Genomic DNA, 23,786 nt, shown 5'->3' on the forward strand with positions numbered 1-23,786 from the left:
GAAACCTTCATATAATTAAATATTAATTTTATCGAAAAGACATAATAATACATTATATATTTGTTAATGATCCAATTTGGAATTTCTAGTTTTATATTCTAAAAATCTATATAAATAGAGAAAGTGTTAAAGACTCAATCAACGTTAAATTTCCTTTTATTAGTCCATGTTAACGAATATTATATTATCATTGTTTTACCATATAATTAATAAAATATAGAATTTTTAATAAATTATTTGAATGTACATACATTGATAACTATATCAATAAATATATAAGATAATAATGAAAAATTCAGAACATTTAAAGAATATTTATCTTAATTTAAATATTAAAAGAGCAAAGATATCTTATCTCTCTTCTCTTAAAGGTCAATATAACAACTTAATTACGCATAGCTTTCTATTATACTTTAAAATGTGCATCAATACTTATTTATATGTTATTATTTAATATATACTATGTATTATTTTAAAATCAATCTACATTCAAAGATTTATTTAATCTTATAAATATATTAATAAATACTGGTTCAGTGCTAATTGGTTTTTTAGAGAGTGAAAAAGATGGGAAAAATATTATAAAATTACCCAATAAGGAATACTTATAAATTAGAATATGTAGGAATAAAAATAAAGTTATTTAACGCATTAAAATTACTTTTTAATTTATCTATATTAAATAAAAATAATATAAATTTATATAATTTGCATCGAAAATGGAGCATGTAGCTAAATTTTAAAATGCTATTATTTTAGAAAAAACTATAATATATATTATATGAAACAAGTATATAAGTATTTAATATTTTTTAAAAAGTTATTATTTATATTCTTTTAAGGATTAAGTAATAATAGATTTATTAATTTTTTATATTTGTGTAATATTTGAGTTTTATGACGTTTGTGTTCTATATTAAAGCATATGTATATATTTTTTAAATTCATTATAAAAGTATATACATTTTTATAATAAAGTTATACCAAATGTTAGTAAGAATAGTATTTTTTGTATAAAATGTATTATGCAACCCTCTATTTAAGATAATTTACCTAAATGCCATAAAATAAGTATAATATGATTTTAGTAATAATACTATATTATTATTTTATATGAAGTTAAAATTAAGAATAATATGTCTAACGAAAGATAACTGCTACATAAAGAGCTTAAGTAAATACAACATATATAAATAACATCATCCCATATAATCTCCAAATTATAACGGAATTTCATTATAATGCCTACTAATCTGGTATATATCCTTTTTCTTACATTATTTGGATGTTGCATTAACTATAAATTATATTAATTTTCATTTTAGTAACATTTATATTAATACATTCTTTTGTTTAATTCGTAAAATATATTCGTAGTGTGATGGGCTTACAACGGCCGATAATGGTCTTGTCTTCGATCGAAATTCTCAAAGTTATAAGTTCACAGGAAGTTATACCAATATTTATTGTCCTGATAATAATTGTGATAATGATAATAATAAAAAAATTAGTTCTGCTTTTATAGGATTGCTAGGTTTCTGTAAGGAAGTTGTTGATATGGAAAATTTAGAGAGTGATAAAATTGCTGAATACGCTATTTTATGGTTAGGTCACAAACTGAATCAGAACACAGAAAATGGAACCACCACATTAAACGAGTTTTATACTGAACATATAAAAACAAATAATCATTATGAACAGAAAACATTTGGTGATAGTAATAGTAAGATTAATATAAGTGTTATAGATACAAAAATAGAATCGATGAATATGAATATTAAAGATATATCTAATTTTTATGATGCATTTAAATTATTATGTAAGATGAATAATGAAATTGGTACAAAAAAAATCCAATGCAATACATGTTTAAAAAATGCTGGAGAATTTTATGAACAATATGAAAAACTTAAAAATGCTTTAGATATTAATAAAGGAAGTTCTTATTTTCAACTATGATTAAGTTTATCAAAAGATTATGACAAATTTAAAGAGAAATATAGTGCTAAATGTAATGATATCAAATTCCATGAAGCTTGTCCACGAAGTTCAGTGACAAAAAGTCAAGTGACAAATTGTCCAGTGACAAATTGTCCAGTGACAAATTGTCCAGTGACAGAATGTCAAGTGACAGAATGTCCAGTGACAAAAAATACACTAATTACAATTGCAATTATATTTGTTGCAGCATCAATTTTATTGGGAGTTTCTTATAAGGTAAATAATAAGATATTTAAAAATTATTTTCATTATATATATGCAAACGTTAACAAAAAAAATCGTACATTTTTTTAATTTTTTATATTAGTATTCGTTATTTGGATTTCGGAAACGATCTCAAAAACAACATTTAAGAGAAAAGCTAAAAAAATAAAGAAGAAACTGATGATTAATATATTATTCGAAGAGTAGTGATTATTCCATGAATAGTAATAATGATTAATATATGTTAAAAAATTGTCTATATTGAAATAAGTAATTTTTGATCATAATTTTTGCATAATTTTTATATAGTTTTTATGTTGTGGAACCCATATCCGGGTTAGGGCTAAGTATTACATTGCATTTAATTTTTTATAACTTAAACACTAATTTAATATATGTATCATCCCGTATGTTTAATCAAGAGATGATGCCCAAATATTCAACCCCAAATGGGGATAAGCTAATATAAATGGGATTGTATAACATTTGTTCATAAGTTACAATATATATAATTGAGTGTTCATGCCGATTTAATTTGATTAAAGTAAAATAACTATATTACATATATTGATTCATATTATGCTATATCGTAATTATTTATTATATAAAGTTTGTTAATCATAATTATAATGAATTATGCATATCATAATATGTTTCTTTATTTAATGAAAATTTTATTTAGTAAAACGTATTATTTGTACCATATTGATTTTAATTTAAATCATGTTATCCAACTGAACTGTATAATAATATTATTATCAGAGTATAATTATAATTCGATTCATTTGAAGCAATTACCTACATTATAATATACCTTTATATTAATGATTATATTTTTAATGTTAATTAAGTACACTACTAATGTATAATAGATAATCATAAAATATAGATTCATAAATATCGATCGATATTCGACAATACAACATTATCTATAAAAGGCATTTTATGCATTTAACATTTTTAATAATACAATAAAAATATACATATTAATAAAAAATTAAATTATAAATATATGTATCTATTCTTTTAACCTTCGATTATATATAGTATAATTTTATTCTAAAGTTTTAAATTCAAATAATAGGAATAGCTCTATATACATTAATTTATTTAATATAAAGGTATATTAGATTAATCACTATTAATTTTTAAACTTTATATTTTGAGGTATAAATAAATAATATTTTAAAAGATTTAAAAAATAAAACATAAGTATATTAATAAAATTTCAGATAATATTTTGTTATAATAATTATAAATAATATGATAGATCGAATGCGCTACCATAACACGTTTATACATATAATACAATAAAATACCCTACCAATAACTAATATATAAATATTGTTACATTGTGAAACTTTATATAATTAAATATTAATATTATCGAAAAGACACATAATAATACATTACAAATGTATCACTTTATATATTTATTAAAGATTCAATTGGGGATATGTGGTTTTATATTTTAAAAAACTGGATAAGTAGAGAAAAGGCTAAACTCTCAATTCACTTTAAAAGTCTTTTTATTATTCCATATTATATTATCATTGTTTAATGAATAATCATTTTATAATATAAATTAGCATTGTTTTATCGTAGAATTAATAAAATATAGAATGTTTAATAAATTACTTGAATGGATATACATTGATAACTATAACAATAAATATATAAGATAAGGATGAACAATGCAGAACATTTAATGAATATTTATCTATATTTATATATTAAAATGGAAAATATATCTTATCTCTCTCCTCTTAAAGGGAAATATAAAACCTAATTAAACATAGTTTTATATTATACTTTAAATTTTGCATCAATACTTATTTGTTAATATTTACTAAGTATGATTTTTAAAACAATCTACATTCAAAGACTTATTTAAGCTTATAAATAGCATATGTACGGATTCAGTACTAATTGGTGTTTTAAACTATGGAAATGATACGCGAAATATATTCTATAATTATCTAATACGGAATATTTATAAATTGAAGTATATAGAAATAAAAATAATGTTATTTAAAATGTTATAATTATTTTTTAATTTATCTATATTAAATAAAAACAATATTAAAATTATGTATATGCAATTAGAAAAGGGAACAATGCAACTTAATTTGAAAATACTATAATTTTAATAAAACAGTGGTATATAGTATTAGAAACAAGTATACAAAAATTTAATATATTTAAAAAAATGACTTTTTATATACTTTTAAGGACTACAGTAATATAATTTTGTGTTTTTTAGATTTATACAGTATTTTATTTTTAGAAGGAAATTCATTAAAACAGAAGATATAAATATATTCCTTTTCTATGTTCAAACATACTTTAGATTCATTATAAAAGTATATTAATTTTTATAATAATGTTATACCATATGTTAGTAAGAATAGCATTTTTTGTATAAAATCCATCATATCTATATTTAATCAAAACTGTATTAAGGAATCCTCTATTTAAGGTAATTTAGCTAATTATCATAAACAGAAATATAACGTTTCTTTACTAATAATATTATTTTATTATGTATAATAATTTAATTATTAAAAAACATATAATATATTTAACTACAGAGAATTGTTATATATAGGATTAAAGTATTTGCGTCACATATTTGATGTATCGTATATAAAAACAGAATGATTTTACTCAATTTACAAATAAAAAATAAAATATTTTCACAATGAATGTAAATATGGTATATGCATTTTTTAATAATAATAATAATATACTTTACATTTTTTGATATTGTATTATATATAAATATCATTAAACTTTATTTTAATAAAATTTTCAATAATGCACATTTATAATAATTGTTTTTAAATGTTTTTTTATAGTAAGTTCACTTTTGTAAGGACAAATTTTACATATCAACCGAATAATGGAAAGTATACATTTTTGAATGATAGTCTTTTCAAAGATTATTGTGATAATAAAAAATGTGTGACTGATCTCGATAAAATTCATGCTGTATGTTTATTTCTCTTTGATAATTTTTTTGGGGGGGTTGATTCGTTCACGGTTAATGCAAAAAGTAATATCAATATTGTTGATTACATTATCATATGGTTAAGTTATATGTTAAGTTTAAATAAAAATATGAATTATAAGAATATATATGATTTTTATGAAAAGAATATAAAGAATAATAATAAGTATACTGCGAGAATAAGCGGTGTAAATGATTATAACAGTTATAATGATCTTATAGATAAAAAAAAGGATTTGTTGAATATTAATTTTGAAGATATGTCTAAATTTTATGATGCATTTAATAAATTGTGTACCATTTATGGTGGACTTGATATAAACTACTCAAATTGCGATAATTGTTTAAAAAAATCTAAAGAATTTGCTAAAAAATATGATGATCTTAATGAAAATTATAATAATACTAAAGACAGTCCATATGTTCAATTATTATCTACATTATCAAATGATTATGATAATTTTAAAAATATATATAAAAATGCCAAATCTATAAATTTTCCAATCCTTCCAACATATTCACGAAGATCAGTAATAAAAAAAACATTAATGTCAATTGGATTTGTATTTGTTGCAGCATCAATTTTATTGGGAGTTTCTTATAAGGTAAACAACAAGGAATTTAAAAATTATTTTCATTATATATGCAAATTTTAACAAATGAATCGTATACTTCTTAACATTTTATATTAGTATTCATTATTTGGATTTCGGAAACGATCTAAAAAACATTTAAGAGAAAAGCTAAAAAAATAAAGAAGAAAATAGATCATTAATATATTATTCGAAGAGTAGTGACATTTCAGGAGTCGTATTAATGATTTATATATTTTAAGAAACTGTCTATTGGGAAGTAATTTTTGCACAATTTTTATATAGTTTTTATGTTATGGGTCAGGATTGTGTTTGTGGAACCCATATTCGGGTTATGATTAAGTATTACATTGCATTTGATTTTGTATAATTTGAACACTAATTAAATATATGTACCATCCCTGTATGTTTTATCTCGAGCTGAATTCTAAATATGCACTCCCAAAGGAACATAGTCATTAATATGAAAAGGACCACATGACAATTTGTTCATAAATTATAATATATATAATTGAGTGTTCATATCGATTTAATATGGTTAAAAAAAAATGTCTATATTGCATATATTAATTCATATTATGATATTTCATAATTATTTATTATATAAGACTTGTTAATCCATAGTTATATTGAATTATCCATATCATAATACATAATGTATTTCTTTATTTGATTAAACATTTTATTTAATAAACTTATTATTTGTATCATATTATGTTAATTTAAATCATATTTTGATAACCAAACAGTAATAATATATATTCATAAAATATAGATGCATATAATACCGATCGAGAGTCGACAATACAACGTTATCTATAAAAGATGTTTTATACATCTAACATTTTTATTAATACATAAAAATACACTATAGATATATGTATAATAAATTTATAAATTATAAATATATATAATACTCATTTTTTTCATTTCAACGATTTGCATTTATGTTAAAATTATAATTTATATTGATATAAATAGTTCTCTCTATATTAATTTATTTATTATAAAGGTATAATATTAGATTAATCATTATTAATTTTTAAGCTTTATAGTTTTGAAGTATAAATAAATTATATTTTAAAATAGTTAAAAAATAAAATATAAATATATTAATAAAATTTAATATCATATTTGACTCTAATAATTATAAATAATATCATAGATATAATACGTTATTATTATATACCTATACATATAAACTAGTAAAATGTTATACCAATAAATAATACTGAAATATGTTAAATTTAGGAAGCATATACAATTATATATTAATGAAAAATATACAGAAAAGGTATGTAACAATTAATTCAATTTGAATTAATAATATTTTTATTAGGTTATTATATATATGCAAATTCACAAATATATAATTAAATATATTGCTATTTCGAAATAATATATGTTCTAAAATAATTTAAAAACTATGAAACGAGGAAATATTATACATTGATTTAAAGTATTTTTAATAAGCGCATTAATTATCTCATTGTACTATACAGTGATATACCATTAATAACAACAATAATAATATTAGATTAATATATTATTAAATACGAACAAATATATTATGTTTATTTGATATATCACGTTGGTATAAATTCATTATATATATTATTAAACGGGTGATAATATTAAAATTGTATGCATAAAGATCAAGTGAAATATTATAAGATTTATTTAAGTATGCATTAATGCGATAATGTTAGAATTAGCACTACCAAGCAAAATAATATTAATAATTATAAGTCATTTTTAATGTATACATGAGTTAAAAGTTTTAATGATAGAAAATATAAAATGTAATTAAACTATGTAGAATAAATAATTTTATATGGCTACATCTTTGTCTTAAAAAAGCATATTCCCTTATCTCTCCTATCTAAAATGTAAATATAACAATTTAATTACGCATAGTTTTATATTATACTTTAAAATTTGCATCAATACTTATTTATGCATTAATATTTAATATTTACTAAGTATAATTTTAAAAACAATATACATTTAAAGACTTATTTAAGCTTATAAATGCGGTTACAGTGTTAATTGTCGTTTTAAACCGTGAGAAAGATGTGCAAAATATATTATATAATTATCTAATATAGTATATTTCTAATTTAATTATATAGGAATAAAAATAAAGTTATTGGAATCATTAAAATGGATTATGAACTTATTTATATTAAATAAAAATAATATTAAAATTATGTATATACAATTAAAAAAGGGAACAATGCAACTTAATTCGAAAATAATATAATTTTAGAAAAAACTGTATTATATATTATAAGAAACAACCATATAAAAATTTAATATATTCTAGAAAATGATTATTTATATACTTTTAAGGATTATAGCAATAATATAACTTTTTATTTTTTAGATATATACATATTTAAGTTTTAGAAGAGCAATCATTAAAACATAAAATATAAATATATTCCTTTTCTATGTTTAAAAATACTTTAAATTATTTATAAAATTATATCCATTTTTATAATAAAGCTATACCACATTTTATTAATAATAGTCTTTTTTGTATAAAATCCATAATATCTATATTTAATCAAAAATGTTTTAAGCAACTCTCTATTTAAGGTAATTTAAATAATCGTCACAAAAAGAAATAAAACGTTCCTTTAGTAATAATATTATTTTATTATTCAATATTAATTTAATTATTGAAAAACTTATAATATATTTAACTACAGACAATTGTCATACATAGGATTAATGTATTTGCGTCATATATTGGGGGTATTGTATATAAAACAGCATGATTTTATTCAATTTACAAATCAAAAATAAAATTCCATTATAATGGATAAGAGAGTGGTATATGCATTTTTTAATAATAATAATAAGTTCCTTTACATTTTTTGATATTGTATTATATATATCATTAAACTTTATTTTAATAATTCGCGTTTTTATTAATTGTCTTTAAATGCTTTCTTAGTGTAAATTTTTCTATGCTGTAAGGACCTCGCTTTCCGATAAATTGGACAATAAAGGAAACTATAAATTTACTAATGAAAGAAATTTCAATGAGTATTGTACTAATAGCAGATGTAGTGATAATCTCGGAAAAGTTAATGCTGGATGTTTATTTTTGTTTGATGCATTATTTAAGGATTCTTCTGTGTTTAAGTATCATAATGACATCAATATGGTTGATTACATTATCATATGGTTAAGTTACATGTTAAACCTAAAGAAAAGTGAAGAAAATATGAGCAATTTACAATATTTTTATAATATGTATATAAATAATAATACATATAAAAAGTCTATAACTGACGTTGCAGAGTATAATAGTTATAAGGATCTTGTAGATAAAGCAAATATGGTGAATATGGATATGAAAATTATATCTAAATTTTATGACGCATTTAATGAATTATGTATGATATATATTGAATTTGATGAACAAAGTCCAAATTGCAAGAATTGTTTAAAATATGCTAATGGATTTGTTGAAAAATATAAAAAACTTAAGGAAGATACTAGTATTACTAAAAACAGTTCATATAATAAAATATTATCTAGTTTATCAACTAATTATGATAATATTAAAAAGAAATGTAACAATTTTCCATCCCTTTCAACGATAGGAACAGCAAACAATTTTGTACAAGATTCTGCATACAGTTCTGGACAAATTTCTGAAGATACATCAAGTTCGTCGATAGGAAACAAAGTATTTATAGTTTTATCGATATTTGCTGTAATACCAATTTTTTTGGGAATTTCTTATAAGGTAAATAATAAGGAATTGAAAAAATATTTTCATTATATATATGCAAATTTTAACAAAAAACTAATCCGTTTACCATTTTTATATTAGTATTCGTTATTTGGATTTCGGAAACGATTTAAAAAACAACAAATAAGAGAAAAAATAAAAAATATAAAGAAGAGAATGAATCATTAATATATGATTCAAAGAGAGTGACTATTTAGGAATAGTAATAATGATTGATATGTTTTAAGAAATTGTATATTTCGAAGTAATTTTTGATTATAGTTTTTATATTGTTTTTATGTTATGGGCCAGGATTGTGTTTGTGGAACCCATGTTCAGGTTAGGGATAAGTATTATATTGTATTAATTTTTTATAATTTGAACACTAATTAAATATATATACCATCCCGTATGTTTAATCACGAGATAATGTTCGAAAGTCCAAATATGCAACCCAAAAGTGAATATAACCATTAACGTGGAAGGGGTTACATAACATATTTTATAAGCTATAATATATATAATTGAGTGTTCATGCCGATTTAATATGATTAGAATAAAATGTCTATATTGCATATATTAATATAGATATTGTCTATATATAAATTTATATTATGCTATATCATAATTTTCATTATATAAAACTTGTTAATCAGAGACTATATTGAATTATATATAACATAATATGTTTCTTTGGTTGATGAAACATTTTATTTAGTAAAACTTATTATTTGTATAATATTTATTTTGATTCAAATCATCTTATCCAACTGAAATTTAATATTAGATGTTCATAAAATATCGACCGAGAATCGACAATACAACGTTATCTATAAAAGGCATTTTATGCATCTAACATTTTTAATAATCAATAAAAAATTGAACTATATATAATATTTGTTAAGTTTTAATTGTGTTTATATTCCTTTTTTGTATTTCCTTTACATTTGTATTAATAGAAGTTGTATTATATACGTTAATTTATTTATCATAGGTATAATAATAGATTAATCACTATTAATTTGTAAGTTTTAAAGATATAGGTATATATAAATTATATTTTAAAATAGTTAAAAAATAAAATATAAGTATATTAATAAAGTTTAATATTATATATATGATGCATTATTATATGCCTATACATATAATCTAGAAATTACAAATAGTTAATATTAAAATATTGTTTTATTGTGAAACCTTCATATAATTAAATATTAATTTTATAGAAAAGACATAATAATACATTATATATTTGTTAATGATTCAATTTGGAATTTGTAGTTTTATATTCTAAAAATATGGATTAATGGAGAAAGGGTTAAATAATTAATATTAAATATCATTTTATTATTCAATATTAACGCGTATTATATTATTATTGTTTTTTGTAGAATTAATAAAATATAGTATTTTTAATAAATTATTTGAATGTATATACATTGATAACTATACAATAAAATGAATTATGTAGAACATTTAATGAATATTTATCTAAATTTATATATTAAAATAGCAATATATCTTATCTCTCTCCTCTTAAAGGCAATATAACAACCTAATTAAACATAGTTTTCTATTATACTTTAAAATATCATCAGTAGGTATATATGTTTAATATTTACTAAGTATTATTTTAAAACAATCTATATTCAAAGAATTATTTAAGCTTATAAGTACGGGTTCAGTGCAAATTGTTTTAAAGAATGGAAAATATGGCAAAATATATTATAAAATTGTCCAACAATGTATATTTCTAAATTAAAGTATATAGGAATAAAGATAAAGTTATTTATTTATTAAAATGGATTATTAATTTATTTATATTAAATAAAAATAATATTAAAATTATGTACATGCAATTAAAAAAGGGAACAATGCATCTTATTTTGCAAATGCTATAATTTTTAAAAAATATATATTACATATTATAAGAAACAAGTATATAAAAATTTAATATATATTAAAAAATAACTATTTATATACTTTTAAGGATTATAGTAATAATAAATTTAGTAATTGTTTCGATTTGTTCAGTATATTAGTTTTGGGGGACCGTTTATTAAAATAAAAGAAATGACGTTTATTTTCTATATTAAAGAATATGTATAAGAAAATATATTCTAAATTCATTACAATGTTACTTTAATTTTTATAATAATTATCATATGAATGTTATTAAAGATAACAATTTATGCAAAATTATATTATATATACATATGATAAAAGATGTATTAAACGTCCCCAAAACAAGGTAATTCATCTACCATAAACAAAAATATAATTTCCTTTTAGTAATAATATTATTATTCCGTATTAATTTTAAATTGGATCTAAGAATAATAAAAATAATTTTATCTACAAATATTTGCTATATATAGGGTTAAATAATTGTATAACCTATTTTAGTATATATATATAAAACTAATATGATACACCCTTAACCTAGAGATTATAAATTATATTCCATCATAATGAATGCTGAATTGGTATATACACTTTTTGATATTATATTTGCTATAAACTTCATTAAGTTTTATTTTAAAAACATTTTCTTAGTACATATTTTTATCATTTTTTTTTAAATGGTTTTTTAGTGTTCAAAATTTGACTATTTGAGGAAGCATTTACCCGATGAATTAGGAAAAAATGGAACACTCGCTTTTGATGATAATAAGGATTTAACGCAATATTGCCCTGAGAAAGATTCAGGAGTAAATGAATGCAATAATAATCTAGATAAAATTACGGCTGGATTTTTATGGTTACTTGAACAATATTTTACTAAATACCCAAAGAAAGGTCGTGATGGAAATAATATTAATCCAATTTTTTTTATACATATTACTATATGGTTAAGTTACAAATTAAATCAAAAATTAGGACACAATTTCACTAAAATAAGCGATTTTTATACTAATAGTGTAGATAATAGTGGTAAATATAGTAAATTTACAAAAGATGCCTATAAATTTTCAGGTCTTGGTGAATTCATAGAGAAACAAACAGATTTGATGAATATTAATATTAAAGATCTATCTAAATTTTATGATGCATCCAAATTAATATGTAGTATGTATGGTAATTTTTCAAAGAATATAAATAAGGATGAGTTGTTAAATAATGCGAATGAATTTGTTGTAAAATATCAAGAACTTGATGGAGATTCTAATAATACTACTGATAGTTCATTTAAACAAATATTGTCTGCGTTATCAGCTGATTATGATCATTTAAAAACTGAATGTAAAAATGATCAACCGCTTCCAGAGATAACAGCAAACATTTCTGCACTAACATCTGGAGAGACATCATCAAGTTCGTCGATAGAAAACAGATTATTTACAGTTTTATCGATATTTGGTGCAATAGCATTTTTTTTAGGAATTTCTTATAAGGTAAATAATAAAGAATTAAAAAAATATTTTCATTATATATATGCAAACGTTAACAAAAAAATCATACGTTTACCATTTTTATATTAGTATTCGTTATTTGGATTTCGGAAACGGGCTCAAAAACAATATTTAAGAGAAAAAATAAAAAATATAAAGAGGAAACTGGATCATTAATATATGATTCGAAGAGAGTGACTATTTCAGGAATAGTAATAATTATTGATATATGATAAGAAACTGTCTATTGGAGAGTAATTTTTATATAGTTTTTATGTTGTGAGACCCATATTCGGGTTAGGGCTAAGTATTATATCTTTATTTAATTTTTATAATTAAACACTAATTTAATATATGTACTATACTCGTATTTTTAATCACAAAATGAAATCAAAAGTCCAAATATGCAACCAAGAAGGGGCATAAGCTAATATGTAATGAATTGCGTAACATGTTTTATAAGTTATAATATATATAATTGAGTGATCATGGCGATTTAATATGATTAAAATAAAATGTCTATATTTCATATATTAATTCATATTATCTATATCATAATTGCCTATTATATAAGCCTTGATAACCCAGAGCTACATTAAATTATGCATATCATAATATGTTTTTTTATTTAGTAAAACTTATAACTTTTGTCATATTTATTTTGATTTAAATCATGTTATCCAACTGAACTGTAATAATATATATTCATAAAATATCGATCGATATTCGACAACACAACATGATCTATAAAATGCATTTTATGCATCTAACATTTTTAGTAATACATAAAAAATGTACTATAGATATATTATAATAAATTTATAAATTATAAATATATATAATAATAATTTTTTTCATTTCAATAATTTGCATTTATATTAATGTTCTAATTTATATTGATAGGAATAGTTATATATATATTAATTTAATTATCATAAAGGTATAATAATAGATTAATCACCATTAATTTTTAAATTTTATATTTTGAGATATAAATAAATATTATTTTAAAATATTTAAAAAATAAAATATAATTATATTAATAAAATATAATTAATAAAATTTAATGTTATAGTTCTAGTAATTATAAATAATATGATAAATATAATACGTTATTATTATATGCTTATACATATAATTTAATAAAATACTCTATCAATAACTAATATTGAAATATTATTTTATTGTGAAACCTTTATATAATAAACATTAATATTAATTTATCGAAAAGACGCATAATTTTTATATATTTGCTAAAGATCCACTTCGGGATATGTGGTTTTATATTATAAAAATTTGGATCCATGGAGAAAATGATAACGACTCAATTAATGTTAAATGTCATTTTATTATTACATATTAACTCTTATTATATTATTAGTTTTTATTGAATAATAATTTTTTAATCTAAAACATTACTTTACCATATAATTAATAAAATATAGAATTTTTAATAAATTATTTGAATGTACATACATTGATAACTATATCAATAAATATATAAGATAAGAATGAACAATGTATAGTATTTAGGAAATATTTATCTAAATATATATATTAAAATTGCAAATATATCTTATCTCTCTCCTCTTAAAGGGCAATATAACAACATATTCACAAATAATTTTATATTATACTTTAAAATACTATTAATATATATTTATATGTTAATATTTACTATGTATTATTTTAAAAATAATATACATTCAAGGGCTTATTTAAGCTTATAAATACTGTTTCAGTGCTAATTGTTGTTTTAGAGAGTGGAAATTATGGATAAAATATATTATAAAATTACCCAATAAGGCATACTTACAAATTGAAGTATATGGGAATAAAAATAAAGTTATTTAACACATTAAAATTGTTTTTTAATTTATATATATTAAATAAAAATAATATAAATTATTTGATTTGCATAGAAAATGGAACATGTAACTTAGTTTGAAAATGCTATAATTTTAGAAAAAACTATATTATATATTATTAGAAACAAGTATATACTTTAAGGATTCTAATAATAATAACTTTTTTAATTTTTTATATTTGTGCAGTATTTGAGTTTTATGACGTTGTTTGGGTTCTATATTAAAGCATATCTACAAGTATGTATTTTTTAAATTCATTATAAAAGTATATTCATTTTTATAATAAAGTTATACCATATTTTATTAATAATAATCATTTTTGTATAAAATGCATCATATATACATATGGAAAAGATGTATTAAGAAACCCTATATTTAAGGTAATTTAGCTAATTGCCATAAAATAAGTATAATATGATTTTAGTAATACTAATGTATTATTATTTTATATGAAGTTAAAATTAAGAACAATATGTCTAACGAAAGATAACTTCTATGTAAAGAGCTTAAGTAAATACATCATATATTTTATACAATATATATAAATAACATCACCCCGCATAATCTCCAAATTATAACAGAATTTCATTATAATGTCTAAGGGATTGGTATATATCCTTTTTCTTATATTATTCGTATGTTGTATTACTATAAATTATATTAATTTTAATTTTAGTAACATTTATATTAATACATTTTTTGTTTAATTCGTAAAATATATTCGTAGTGTGAAGTAATTAATTTGATCGATAAATCTTTTGATGATGGTCCGAAAAACCAGGGAGAATATAATTTTAGTAATTTATTAAATATTGTTTTCTCTGATAGTAACTGTATTAGTGATGAAGAAGAGATTATCTCTGGTTTTATGGTGTTACTAAATATGATTGGTAATATTGGTGAGGAAAATATAGATAGTGATAAACTTGCTGAATACGCTATTTTATGGTTAAGTTATAGACTAAATCAAAAAGCAAAAAATGGAACCACTACATTAAACGATTTTTATACCGAACGTATAGAAACAAATAGTTGCTATAATCAGCATATAACTGCTGATAGTGATAGTGATAGTAAGATTAAAAAGGATGATATATGTAAAAAAATAAAATCGATGGATATCGATATTAAAGATATATCTAATTTTTATGATGCATTTAAATCATTATGTAACATGTATAGTGAAATTGGTGCAGAAGGCTACGAATGCAATAAATGTTTTGAAAATGCTAGAGAATTGTTTGAAAAATATGAAAAACTTAAAAATGATTTAGATATTAATAAAGGAAGTTCTTATTTTCAACTATTGTCTAATTTATCAAATGATTATAAAAATTTTGAAAAATTATATAATATGGCATGTGCTAATTCATCACCACTTGTAGCTTGTCCACGAAGTTCAGTAACAAAAAATATACTAATTACAATTGGAATTATATTTGTTACAGCATCAATTTTATTGGGAGTTTCTTATAAGGTAAATAATAAGGAATTAAAAAAAAAAATATTATATATATGTAAATATTAACGAACAACCATATGCTTCTTAACATTTTATATTAGTATTCGTTATTTGGATTTCGGAAACGATCTCAAAAACAAAAATTAAGAGAAAAGCTAAAAAAATAAAGAAGAAACTGATCATTAATATATTATTCGAAGAGAGTGATTAATTCAGGAATAGTAATAATTATTTATATATTTTAAGAAATTGTCTATTTCGAAGTAATTTTTGCATAATTTTTATATATTTTTTATGTTGTGGGACCCATATTCGGGTTAGAGCTAAGTATTATATCTTTACTTAATTTTGTATAATTTAAACACTAATTTAATATATGTACCATCCATGCATGTTTAATCTCAAGATGATGTTCAAAATATGTACCCCCCAAATTGGTACTCCCATTAATATGAAAGGGGTTATATAACATATTTATAAGTTATAATATATATAATTGAGTGTTAATATATATTTAATATGATTAAAGTAAAATAACTATATTACATATATTAATTCATATTATGATATATAATAATTCCCTATATAAAAGTTAATATTTTGTTATATTGAATTATGCATATCATAATATGTTTCTTTATTTAATGAAAATTTTATTTAGTAAAACTTATTATTTGTACCATATTGATTTTAATTTAAAACATGTTATCCAACTGAACTGTAATAATAGATCTTCATATAAATATCGATCGAAAATCGACAATACAACGTTATCTATAAAAGGCATGTTATGCATCTAACATTTTTTGTAATACATAAAAAATACACTATATATCAATATTTTTGATGTTTTAATTTTAGTTACTATTCTCTTTTGTATTTCCTTTACATTTGTGTTCAAATTAATTAGTATTAATAAAAGATGCTTTATATACATTAATTTATTTTATATAAAGGTATAATATTAAATTATTAACTATTTATTTTTAAACTTCATAGTTTTGAGGTACAAATAAATTATATTTCAAAAAATTTAAAAAATAAAATACAAGTATATTAATAAAATTTCATATCATATTTTGTTCAATAATTATAAATAAGATTATAGATATAATGCGTTATTATTATATGACTATACATATAAACTAATAAAATACTATACTAATAATTAATATTGAAATATTGTTTTATTATGGAAACTGAATACAATTAAATATTAATTTTATCAAAAAGACAAATAATAATGCATTATAATGATATAATTTTTATATATTTGTTAAAGATCCACTTTGGGATATGTGGTTTTATATTATAAAAATTTGAATCCATGGAGAAAATGATAAAGATTTAATTCATGTTAAATGTCATTTTGTCAATGTTTAATGAATAGTATTTAATTAAAAACAACATTATGTTATCATAGAATTAATAAAATATAGAAATTTTAATAAATTATTTGAATGTATATGCATTAATAACTATAACAATAGATTATATAAGATAAAAATGAACAATTCAGAACATTTAGAGAATATTTATATAAATTTATATATTAAAAGAGCAAAGATATCTTATCTCTCTCCTCTTAAAGTGAAATATAATAACTTAATTAAACATAGTTTTCTATTATCTTTAAAATTTCCATCAATACTTATTTATATGCTAATATTTAATATTTATTAAGTATTATTTTAAAAACTATTTACATTCAAAGGCGTATTTAAACTTACAAATAGCTTAATAAATACAGGTTCAGTGCTAATTGTTTTAAACCGTGAAAATTATGCGTAAAATATATTATAAAATTACTCAATATGGTATATTTATAAATTGAAGTATATAGAAATGAAAATATAGTTATCGGAATCATTAAAATGGATTATGAATTTATCTATATTCATCAAAAACAATATAAATTTATATAATTTGCATAGAAAATGGAGCATATAACTTTAAAATACTATAATTTTAGAAAAAACTATATTATATATTATAAGAAACAAGTATATAAATATATATTTATATACTTTTAAAAATTATACTAATAATAGATTTATTAAAGCATGAGAAAAAAAATTGTATTTTTCTATATTGAGACACACAAATAAGAGGGAGTATTTTAAATTCATTACTAAACTACTTAAATTTTTATAATAAAATTATAATGGATGTTATTAATAATCATAAATTATATTATGCATCTGACCAAAATGTATTAAATATCTCCAATTTAAGGCAGCTTAGTAGTTATCAAAAAAAGGAATAGACCGTTTCTTTAGTAATATCATTATTCTATATTAATTTAATTATTGAAAAACTTATAATATATTTAACTACAGACAGTTGTTATATATAGGATTAAAGTATTTATGTCACATATTGGGGGAAGTGTATATAAAACAGAATGATTTTACTCAATTTACAAATCAAAAATAAAACCCCATTATAATGAATAAGGACGTGGTATATGCATTTTTTAATAATTTCCTTCACATTTTTTGATATTGTATTATATATAAATATAATTAAACTTTATTTTATAAAAGTTTCATTAGCGTATACTTTATTATACCTTTTTAAATGTTTTCATAGTGTGATATGTTCCTTGCTGTAAGAAGTTGGTTTCCCGATGAATTGGATAGTGGAAGTTATAAATTTCTTGATGATAATCAATACAAATCGCATTTTACTAAAGATTCATATACTGATATCGATAAAATTAACGGTTGGTGTTTATGGTTGTTTAAAGTAATTTTCGGAGATTCTGTTTCGTTCAAGAAGTATGCAAACAGTAATATCAATGTTGTTGTATACATTTTGGTGTGGTTAAGTTATAAGTTAAATCAAAAAACAGATAACGGAATCACTAAATTGATGGATTTCTATACTGGTCATATGCAAAATGTCAATGAGTATCAAAAATCTATAGACGACGTTGGTGCTTATAATAGTTATGATGATCTTATAAATAAAAAAAATTATTTGATGGAAATGAATATCAAAGATATATCTAAATTTTATGACGCATTTAAATCATTATGTGAAATGTATACTGAATTTGATGAAGACAATCAAAAATGCGAGAAATATTTGGAAGGTGATAATAAATTTGTTAAAAAATATGATCAACTTAAGAAAGATTCGGATATTAATAAAGACGACTCATATAGTCAAATATTTTCTATATTATCAAATGATTATGATAATTTAAAAAATAAATGTAATAATTTTCCATCTCTTCTAACTTATTCACTAATTTCAATTGCATTTATATTTGTTGCAATACCAATTTTTTTGGGAATTTCTTATAAGGTAAATAATAAGGAATTAAAAAAAATATTATTATATATATGCAAACATTAACAAAAAAATATACGTTTCTTAACATTTTATATTAGTATTCATTATTTGGATTTCGGAAACGATTTCAAAAACAAAAATTAAGAGAAAAAATAAAAAATATAATGAAGAAAATGATTCATTAATATATAATTCGAAGAGAAGTAATTATTTCACGAATAGTAATAATTATTGATATATGTTAAGAAACTGTCTATTTCGAAGTAATTTTTGGTCACAATTTTTGCATAATTTTTATATAGTTTTTATGTTATGGGTTAGGATTAAGTATTATATCTTTATTTATTTTTTATAATTTGAACACTAATTAAATATATGTACCATTTCCGTTTGTTTAATCATAAGATATAGTTCAAAAGTTCAAATATGCAATCAAAAAGGGGCATAAGCTAATATGAAAAGAGTGAATATCATATTTTCCATATGTTATAATGTATATAATTGAGTGTTCATTCCGATTTAATATGATTAAAATAAAATGTCTATATTATATATATTAATATAGATATTTTTATATATGAATTCATATTTTTCTATATCGCAATTCCCTATTATATAAAACTTGTTAATCAGGGGCTATATTGAATTATTCACATAATATACAATGCATTTCTTTGTTTGGTGAACACTTATTTAGTAAAACTTATTATTTCTGTCATTATTATTTTGATTTAAATTTTATTTTAACAACCGAACTGTAATAATAGATATTCATAAAATATCGATCGACATTCGACAATATAACGTTATCTATAATATGAATTTTGTGCATCTAACATTTTTAATAATACAATAAAAATATGCATATTAATAAAAAATTAAATTATAGATATATGTATACTACCCTTTTAACTTTCGATTATATATAGTTTCATTTTATGCTAAAGTTTTAAATTCAAATAATAGGGATAGTTCTATATACATTAATTTATTTATCATATAGGTATTATAATAGATTAATCACTATTACTTTTTAAACTTTATTGTTTTGAAGTATAAATAAATTATATTTCAAAAGATTTAAAAAAAAAAATATAAGTATATTAATAAAATTTTATGTTATAGTTTGTTATAATACTTTAAACAATTTGGTATATAAAATTAGCGTTATCATTATATGCCTATAAATATTAACTAGTAAAATGGTATACTAATAACTAATATTGAAATAATGTTTTATTGTGAAACCTTCATATAATTAAACATTAATATTATCGAAAAGATAAATAATAATACATTATAAAGTTATCAATGTTATATATTTTGTTAAAGATCCAATTGGGGATTTGTAGTTTTATATTATAAAAAACTGGATAAATAAAGAAAGGGTTAAAGACTCAATTCATGTTAAATATCATTTTATTATTGCATATTATATTGTCGTTGTTTTTCCATAGAATTAATAAAATATAAAACTTTTAATAAATTATTTGAATGTATATACATTGATAACTATAACAATAAATATATAATATAAGAATGAGCAGTGCAAAACATTTAGCGAATATTTAACTTAACTTATATATTAAAAGAGGAAATATATCTTATCTCTCTTCTCTTAAAAGGGAATATAACAACCTAATTAAACATAGTTTTCTATTATACTTTAAAATATCATCAGTAGGTATATATGTTTAATATTTACTAAGTATTATTTTAAAAACAATATACATTCAAAGAATTATTTAAGCTTATAAATACGGGTTCAGTGCTAATTTTTGTTTTAAAAAATGGAAAAGATGGGAAAATATATTATAAAATTACCCAATAAGGAATACTTATAAATTAGAATATGTAGGAATAAAAATAAAGTTATTTAAAATGTTAAAATTATTTTTTAATTTATCTATATTAATTAAAAGTAATATTAAAATTATGTAATTTGGATAGAAAATGGAACATATAACTTTAAAATACTATAATTTTAGAAAAAACTATATTATATATTATAAGAAACAAATATATAAATATTTAATATATTTTAAAAAATTATTATTTATATGGTTTTAAGGATTATAATAATAATAAAACTTGTTTATTTTTAAATTTATACAGTATTTAAGTTTTAGGGCGTTGTTTACGTTCAATATTAAAGGATATGTATATATTTTTTAAATTCTTTATAAAATTATATCCATTTTTACAATAAATTTTACCAAGTGTTAGTAAAAATAGAAATTTTTTGTATAAAATGTATTAAGAAACCCTCTATTTAAGGTAATTTATCTAAATGTCATAAAATAAGTATAATATGATTTTAGTAATACTACTATATTATTATTTTATATGAAGTTAAAATTAAGAATATATATAACGAAAGATAATTGGTATGTAAAGAGCTTAAGTAAATATACCATATATTTTATACAATATATATAAATAACATCATCCCATATAATCTCCAAATTATAACGGAATTTCATTATAATGGGCGTTAATCTGGTATATATCCTTTTTCTTACATTATTTGGATGTTGCATTAACTATAAATTATATTAATTTTCATTTTAGTAACATTTATATTAATACATTTTTTTTTTTAATTCGTAAAATATATTCGTAGTGTGATGCACTTGAATTATGCGATAATGGTTTTGTCTTCAATCGAGATTCTCAAAATTATACGTTTAGTGGAAGTTATACCAATATGTATTGTCCTGATAATAAGTGTGATAATGATGATAACAAAAAAATTAGTTCTGCTTTTATAGGATTGCTAGGTTTCTGTAAGGATTATGATGATATTAAAAATTTAGAGAGTGATAAAATTGCTGAATACGCTATTTTATGGTTAGGTCACAAACTGAATCAAAAAACAGATGATGGAACCACCACATTAAACGAGTTTTATACTGAACATATAAAAACAAATAGTCATTATGAACAGAAAACATTTGGTGATAATAATATTAAGATAGATGTTATAGATGCAAAAATAGAATCGATGAATATGAATATTAAAGATATATCAAATTTTTATGATGCATTTAAATTATTATGTAAGATGAATAAAGAAATTGGTACAAAAAAAATCCAATGCAATACATGTTTAAAAAATGCTGGAGAATTTTATGAAAAATGTGAAAAAGTTAAAAATATTTTTGATATTAATAAAGGAAGTTCTTATTTACAACTATTGTCTAGTTTATTAAAAGATTATGACAAATTTAAAGAGAAATATAAAAAGGATGTATGTAATGATATCGAATTCCTTGTAACTTGTCCACGAAGTTCAGTGACAAAAAGTCCAGTGAAAGAATGCCCAGTGAAAGAATGTCCAGTGAAAGAATGTCCAGTGAAAGAATGTCCAGTGACAAATAGTCCAGTGACAGAATGTTCAGTGACAAAAAGTACACTAATTCCAATTGCAATTATATTTGTTGTAGCATCGATTTTATTGGGAGTTTCTTATAAGGTAAATAATAAGGAATTTAAAAATTATTTTCATTATATATGCAAATTTTAACAAATAAATCGTATACTTCTTAACATTTTATATTAGTATTCGTTATTTGAATTTCGGAAAAAAACCCAAAAACAACATTTAAGAGAAAAGCTAAAAAAATAAAGAAGAAAATGGATAATGTAAGATTATAAGAGTAATGACCATCTCAGAAACAGTAATAATGATTGATATGTGTTAAGAAATTGTCTATTTGAAAATAAATAATTTTTCATCATAATTTTTGAACATAATTATTGGGTCTATAAGAATAATTAAATAATATAACCAATAATATATAATGTTATATATGTATAGTTATAATATTTTTATACTGTTTTTGTATAATTTTTAAATAGATTTTATGTTGTGGGCCAGAATTATGTTTTTGAACCCCATATTCGGATTAGGATTAAGTGTTATATTGCATTTAATTTTTTATAATTTGATAACATTTATTAGTTTAAAGAATTGTTTTAAATATATATAGGAAATAAATTATTAAAATATGTAAGGGATAAGTTGTAATTTTTAATATTTATATTAAGTCTAAATATGTAAGAAAAAATGAGAATAAAGATGAATATGAAAAGGAATGAATAAAATAATATATTTTGGCAAATAAGAATTTGATTTTTTGTTAATATAACTTAATGGTAAATGTGTTTAACTAAGTCTTTTTGTATTTTATTGTTAATTTGGGGTT

The 23,786-nt window shown here is 20.1% G+C and overlaps 6 protein-coding genes and 1 pseudogene across 6 annotated transcripts, besides 1 other annotated feature; all 7 read left to right on the forward strand.

Annotated features, from left to right (window-relative positions):
- The first annotated feature begins 1,241 nt into the window (after positions 1 to 1,241).
- Positions 1,242 to 2,374, forward strand: PY17X_0527100 (annotated as a pseudogene).
- Positions 1,242 to 2,374: a sequence feature (YIR protein, pseudogene;~PIR protein, pseudogene).
- A 2,532-nt stretch (positions 2,375 to 4,906) lies between these two features.
- On the forward strand, positions 4,907 to 5,970 carry PY17X_0527200 (PIR protein; the record flags this gene model as incomplete). The annotated part of the gene is made up of 3 exons (XM_022957850.1): positions 4,907 to 4,921; positions 5,116 to 5,820; positions 5,908 to 5,970. The coding sequence occupies 3 exons, from the start codon at positions 4,907 to 4,909 to the stop codon at positions 5,968 to 5,970; spliced, it is 783 nt and encodes a 260-aa protein (XP_022810822.1).
- Positions 5,971 to 8,631: 2,661 nt separating this feature from the next.
- On the forward strand, positions 8,632 to 9,745 carry PY17X_0527300 (PIR protein; the record flags this gene model as incomplete). Its single annotated transcript, XM_022957856.1, has 3 exons — positions 8,632 to 8,646; positions 8,771 to 9,571; positions 9,659 to 9,745. The coding sequence occupies 3 exons, from the start codon at positions 8,632 to 8,634 to the stop codon at positions 9,743 to 9,745; spliced, it is 903 nt and encodes a 300-aa protein (XP_022810823.1).
- Positions 9,746 to 12,027: 2,282 nt separating this feature from the next.
- Positions 12,028 to 13,125, forward strand: PY17X_0527400 (PIR protein; the record flags this gene model as incomplete). The annotated part of the gene is made up of 3 exons (XM_022955289.1): positions 12,028 to 12,042; positions 12,151 to 12,951; positions 13,039 to 13,125. The coding sequence occupies 3 exons, from the start codon at positions 12,028 to 12,030 to the stop codon at positions 13,123 to 13,125; spliced, it is 903 nt and encodes a 300-aa protein (XP_022811732.1).
- Positions 13,126 to 15,409: 2,284 nt separating this feature from the next.
- PY17X_0527500 (uncharacterized protein) lies at positions 15,410 to 16,445 on the forward strand (the record flags this gene model as incomplete). The annotated part of the gene is made up of 3 exons (XM_722490.1): positions 15,410 to 15,424; positions 15,544 to 16,293; positions 16,380 to 16,445. The coding sequence occupies 3 exons, from the start codon at positions 15,410 to 15,412 to the stop codon at positions 16,443 to 16,445; spliced, it is 831 nt and encodes a 276-aa protein (XP_727583.1).
- A 2,281-nt stretch (positions 16,446 to 18,726) lies between these two features.
- Positions 18,727 to 19,763, forward strand: PY17X_0527600 (PIR protein; the record flags this gene model as incomplete). The annotated part of the gene is made up of 3 exons (XM_022955290.1): positions 18,727 to 18,741; positions 18,871 to 19,590; positions 19,677 to 19,763. 3 exons carry the CDS (start codon positions 18,727 to 18,729, stop codon positions 19,761 to 19,763), a joined length of 822 nt encoding a protein of 273 aa, XP_022811733.1.
- A 2,302-nt stretch (positions 19,764 to 22,065) lies between these two features.
- PY17X_0527700 (PIR protein) lies at positions 22,066 to 23,206 on the forward strand (the record flags this gene model as incomplete). The annotated part of the gene is made up of 3 exons (XM_022955291.2): positions 22,066 to 22,080; positions 22,202 to 23,053; positions 23,141 to 23,206. The coding sequence occupies 3 exons, from the start codon at positions 22,066 to 22,068 to the stop codon at positions 23,204 to 23,206; spliced, it is 933 nt and encodes a 310-aa protein (XP_022811734.2).
- Positions 23,207 to 23,786: the final 580 nt, after the last annotated feature.

The sequence above is a fragment of the Plasmodium yoelii genome (assembly GCF_900002385.2).
Source record: "Plasmodium yoelii strain 17X genome assembly, chromosome: 5".
Lineage (NCBI taxonomy): Eukaryota > Apicomplexa > Aconoidasida > Haemosporida > Plasmodiidae > Plasmodium > Plasmodium yoelii.